This window comes from Phanerochaete carnosa (genome assembly GCF_000300595.1).
Source record: "Phanerochaete carnosa HHB-10118-sp unplaced genomic scaffold PHACAscaffold_222, whole genome shotgun sequence".
Taxonomy (NCBI): domain Eukaryota; kingdom Fungi; phylum Basidiomycota; class Agaricomycetes; order Polyporales; family Phanerochaetaceae; genus Phanerochaete; species Phanerochaete carnosa.
The window spans coordinates 1-5686 of record NW_006767849.1 but is presented as its reverse complement, the minus strand read 5'-3'; the positions used below and the strand labels follow the sequence as shown (position 1 = coordinate 5686).

General features: G+C 55.2%; 2 protein-coding genes across 2 annotated transcripts; one reads left to right on the top strand and one right to left on the bottom strand.

The window, feature by feature from the left end:
* Positions 1 to 153: 153 nt before the first annotated feature.
* Positions 154 to 1047, bottom strand: PHACADRAFT_54938 (uncharacterized protein; the record flags this gene model as incomplete). Its single annotated transcript, XM_007402535.1, has 4 exons — positions 154 to 332; positions 392 to 679; positions 733 to 799; positions 850 to 1047. Coding segments are annotated over 4 exons (732 nt in total), but the record flags the coding sequence as incomplete, so codon positions are not given.
* Positions 1048 to 2409: 1362 nt separating this feature from the next.
* PHACADRAFT_266054 (uncharacterized protein) lies at positions 2410 to 5686 on the top strand. Its single transcript, XM_007402534.1, has one exon. It carries the CDS (start codon positions 3992 to 3994, stop codon positions 5027 to 5029), a length of 1038 nt encoding a protein of 345 aa, XP_007402596.1. The 5' UTR covers positions 2410 to 3991; the 3' UTR covers positions 5030 to 5686.

Genomic DNA, 5686 nt, shown 5'->3' with positions numbered 1-5686 from the left:
AAACCCAGTAAAGAGCATGCCGAGGAAAGGATACCTGGAACAAAATGGTTGCTCTGTTGAACACAAGACGTTAATCACAAATCGTACCCTCTTTCTCATTCCGGCAATCGTGGGCTGGAGAGCCTCCCTCATAATGCGGTTCATGATTTCTGGGGTGGCAATGGGAGCGGGAGCATATGCACCCATTCCGCCAGTGTTGGGGCCGGTATCGCCCTCACCGATGCGCTTATGATCTTGAGCAGCGGGCAGAGGCACGACAGTGTAGCCGTCAGAGAAAGCGAGCACGGAGATCTCTGGACCAGTGAGGAGTTCCTCAACGACAACCTCGCTACCTGGCGTGTGGGGAAATATATGAATTGGGAGCACATATGTACATGGCAAGGTCGCAGACCTGCGGATCCGAATACACTGTCCACCATGATCTCTTTAAGACCAGCGATAGCTTCGTCAACTGTCTCTGGAATGAGGACACCCTTTCCAGCAGCGAGGCCGCTTGCCTTAATCACAACCTGGAAGCCACATGTCTTGACGTACTCAATGGCCTGTTCGTATTCTGAGGCAACAAAGACACGAAACTTGGCGGTAGGGATGCTGTGGCGGTCCATGAACGCTTTGGCAAAAGCCTTGGAGCCTTCCATGCGCGCAGCGAGCTGAGAAGGGCCAAAAACGGGGATACCCACTGTCGTATGGTAAACGTCGTAGGTCAGACGTATCAAATGCCAGACGGGTCACCTTTACGAAAGTGCTCCTCTACGCCTTCTACGAGAGGCTGCTCCGGCCCTGGCAAGACGAACGAGATCTGGGACGATCGTAAGTGAATGTGACAGATTTCACTATGTGCGTAAGCACCTTCTCTTGTGTCGCGAACGAGACGAGTTCCTCGAAAGTGTTGTTGCCGACGGAGACATTTTTGACCTTGGGCACTTGCGAGGTACCTCCATTGCCAGGACAGACAAAGATCTGTTCTACAAGAGCGGATCGAGCGAACTTCCAAACGAGGGCGTGCTCTCGGCCGCCGCTTCCAAGGACCAGGATACGGAGAGCCATGAGGAAGAAGGACGAGCAGACAGGGGAATCAGTAATGTCGGTCTGTGGTCGAAAAATGCGACCACGTGAATGTCACGTGAAAGCCAGCAAATTTAGATTTTAGACTCTTGCCCAGTTCAAGCTTTTCGGACAAAGATAGGCAAAACTAGATCCGGAGTGCCCTCGCCGGACTGGGCAGGAGTCTGGAGGTTAAGCTGTGAGACCTCGTGGGAAACTGTCGAGCAGAAGTAAGTCCATAGTCGAGGCCACCACTGGAACGCGATTTTTCACGCCGTTCTCGAGACGAGGGTAGCTAAGAATAATAAAATCGGTTGCTTTGTGACTACTGGAGCAGGTGCAGGGCCGATCACCGAGAAATGATTTAGAATCTTGCGCCGGTGCCTGCGGTCGCGCTGAAAACGTGTTCTATCTTCCATTCGACCAGAACAGCCAAAGACGCTCTTTAAACCCTCCATGCTCGCTCTCAGATAATCCACCACGACCACAGGGCCGATGTCCACGACACGGCACACGACGACGACAAGAAACGTGAAACAGGTCCGTTCAGCTTCTCAAACAGCAGCGCGTCAACGCTCATCCCATCACTCTTCCAGTTAAACCCGAATGCTGCTCAGCGTGGTTCATCTACATCGTCCAATTCCTCTCCTTCTACCATGCCCAGCAGGCCCCGCAAGCTTTCCTCACGCTCTCAGAAGGAGGCAAGGGTCTCCCGCAAGCTGTCGAAGCGTGCCGAACAGTCCGGGAAAGCGCCTTTGGTAGGAGAAGTTCGGGCCAATTCATCTACGCAGGACGTAGAGAGCAAACGAAGAGAGAAGGAAGAGAGCATTCCTCAGGAAATAGAGCAGCAGCAGCAGCAGCAACCCAGGCCAGTCCCAGCGAGGTCCATCATTCCTGACACCCTAGTAGCGCTTCCTTCATGGTATTCGACGGATGTCGAGTCGGCTGCTACCTCTACAGCACAATTCAGGAGGAAATACCCTCTACAAAACCCCGTGGGTCCTCGTTACTACAAGAACCACCACTTGTTCCCTCCGTCGTTAGAGAAGCGACCACCCTCCGTCTTTTCGCCTTCGTTCCCTCCTATGACCACCAGCACCGAACGTTTGCCGGATACGGCCAAGATAGCCGGTCCTAGCAGATCGTCATCGGGCTCCCCTACACCCTCTTCTTCCCAGGTCCGAATTCACGACGTGCGGGTCCGTACGCGCAAGATTTCCCAGGAGCACGCAGAGACACTCAGCACTGACCCATGGAGCTCTAATTTGCATGACCGATCTCCATATGATGTGGGAAAGAGCAAGGATCATGCGTCTGACAGTCTGGAAGTGAGTAACAGCGAGGAATATCCTACTTATTGCTGACGCCGTGCACGCAGAGCCCTACTTTTCCTGTGCGTCCCCGGCGAATGAGCATGACCACTATGCAACGGCACAAAACGACTGTGCCATCACCATTGTCTCAGTCGACATCTGCAGTGCACCTTGCGTCGGAACCGCTGAGCACGCTCCCGCCCCGTAGGTTGAGCAAGCGCCGGAAGACCCTCCGAGGCTTGTTCAGAAGTGACCGTGAGAACCGACCATTCATGTCGCGCGGCGTCTCATCGCCGTTGGAACATGAGGACGTGTCACGACAGCTGGGTCGGAAGGAATCGCGTACGGGTTCTATGATAGCTCCCAGTACGGCATCTGTCACAGCCATCGAGACATCCACAAGGCGGCAAAGTATACTTGGCCGACTTGTCAAGCGATTCAGTATCGTCAGACGGTCTGAAGCTTCAAAGTTGACGAAGAGCAGCTTCCCCAGCTTTCGGCAGTCCACCGAACTCGATTCAGGACTGGCCATCTCTCCCATCAGCCCAAGATCGGACAGCCCCGACAAGTCACACCTGACGCCTACGCAGCCAAAGGATGCACATAGACGCGTGCCAGTGCCCGCGGAGGACATGAACGCGGATAAGCATGGCGACCTGTATTCGAAAGACGATGCAGAGTCCCTCATGTCGGTGGACAACCGGTATTCAATGGGGAAGCTCATGGTTGCCAATCCGGATGATTCTGGCTCGGACCTTGACTTGCCAGAAAGAGGCAACAGGCCGCAAGGACATGCTCAAGACGGCGATATGCCTTTCAGCACGTCCCCTGAACCTCTTTCATACTCGCCACCGCAACCACCCTTCTTTGGCCATCCCATACGAGGTCCTCTATCTGTCATTTCGGAGGGCGAGACGTACATGTCGTCCCCGAGGATGCAGCCGGAGCAAGCTCTCGAAGAGTCACCCAGGACTCCACCGACGATACCCTCCCTTCTGTCTCTGCCTGCTCGGTCTGCTGCGCTCCCGATGGACCATGTCGTCCAAGCTGCATCGCCTCCCCTGCCTGACCTGCCACTACCTTCGGGCAGCCTACCAGAGATACCCACCGCTCCCTCGATGACCTCTGTGGTATCCCCGCCTGCGCCTATATCTGCGCCTGCACCCTCCACCGTACCTGCGCCTGCACCCTCGGTCTCGTCTGCACCTGTGCCCAGGAAAGAGGCGTCACTTCCACCGACTCCCGAGGGTTCTCGAGTCGTCACACCGCCTATGCAAGAGCCAAAATTTGAACTACAAGTCGAGCGAAAGCTAGAGCCTTCAGCCATAGACCCTACAACCGATCGCACCCCGAGACCTAAACCCCAGTCGCTCTCTCAGTCTGACCCGTCGAACGCTCGTTCATTTTCTACGCCACCACAACGACCTATTCATCGGACACTGTCTTCTAACACAACGGATACTTCTATTCTAGCCAGGGCCTCTTTGATTGTGAACCCTCCAACTCCTCAGGCACCATCGATTGCGATCCCGCCCTCCACTTCGCAACAGCCGACGGCTGTTTCGATTTCCCAAGACGAACCAAAGTCTCCCACTCGAGATGAATCGCCTACCAAGAAGGATGGATCCCGCCGCATGCGGTCAAAGCACACTGAGACCTTCAAACTCGTCCGGACCCCTTCGGGCAACGTGCAACCAGTTGGCAATAGCTTCGTGGCCGATGGTGAGCACTGGCATGTGGTCGAATCTCCCAAAGAGGAGACATCGAGGAAAAGCAGGCGTGAGCGTGAGTCGTCTGATGACCGCGACCGGTCATCGAGGCGCAAGAGCAAGCGTGCGGAAAGGGAAGGTGCTTCTGAGGACAGTGACCAGCAGCGAGCTCGGGAGCAGACTGGTTCCCCTGAGCGCGGTCTTTTTCATGGAGACGGTGAACGCCTCTCCTCAAATCCTCATAGATACAGCGACGACTCTCATAAGAGGTCTAGTGCCCCGGACGGACGACGCAGTCATCGCGACACTCAGCACGACGTGGCGCGTGCCACGCAGACGCCCATCACTCACAGCTCGAAATCCTACGTTCCGTCATCTTCCCCTTGGGGCGCCAATGTTGAGAGACGTACGTCGACAACTGCCTCGACTCGTCCGTCGTCTGACTTCCAGTCTGTCGCCGACATTAACACTCTGAAGGCGACGGATGCATGGGAGATTGAGAGGATGTGGAAGGGCCGGAGCATGATCTACGCACCCAACAACATGCACGTCAACGGAAACCACCGGCACCACATCAGCAGCGACTCCCGACCGACGACCATCATGAGCCACGACCTGCACCGCGCGAGCACCATCCCCAGCGTCGGCGACGCGGCGCAAACCACTCTGTCGACATATGGCTCTAGCCATACCTCATTCACCCTCGCCACGCCGCCGCACTCTCCACAGCATGCCGCGAGCTACCCCAGAGCTGCCCCAGTCGGGACAACTCGCCAGCCGGCCACGTTCACCTTGCCACTGCTTCCGCCGTTGAGCTCGTCGCCCCCGAACCCGCTGCCTGAACCGCCCCGCATCTCGTCTTACAAACCGGTGCCGTTCCCACTCGCTCTTGGAGGCACCGGCGAGGGCACCGCTTCCACCAAGTATTGGAACAGACATGCTAGCGTCACTGTGTCTCACTGATACCCCTGCATCGCAACTACACAACTACGCAATCACGGACTGCTACTGACTTGTTTAGAACTACTGCATCTGACTCTCACATTGTCATTGACGCTTATACAACTTCCTCGTCCAAGTCGGATTACAACTCGTCTCTGCCCTCTGTGTCGCCGCTCTGTAGCTGCTGGGTTTTCGTGTCCCTTCTATCATCGTCCTTAGTTCACGCCCTGTCTTCCTCTTCCTGCACGGTTTTTTCCAAGTGGACCCTTGCGATCTGTACTTTTTACCTGCGCTACTTTATTCGTCACATTGTATTGCTTCATTATTCTGTAATAACCCACACACTTTGGCCAGCGATCCTTCAGAAGAGTATGCATTGAAAGGCCGAGATGCAGTGAGATGTATAGTGTCAAACATGAGGTGCAGGCGTACAAAATGCAGCAGCGACAAGAAAATATGACCGGCATATTATCTAGAGACAAACATACAACATATGGAACCAGACTACAACAGGGGACGGGCATGATCAAGATCTCGAGAGCTCGATGTCCGGGTGGACCGGGAACTTGGGCTGTGGGTAGTCGTCCCAGGTGCGCTCCGAGTCGAGGAATCGACGAAGGCGTGCGACCTGCGAAGGAAGAGGTACATGACAATAATCTGCATCTCCATTTCGAGATT

Excerpts from the sequence above, each read along its gene's own strand:
- PHACADRAFT_266054 (XM_007402534.1), top strand. The coding sequence starts at position 3,992 with ATGCGGTCAAAGCACACTGAGACCTTCAAACTCGTCCGGACCCCTTCG.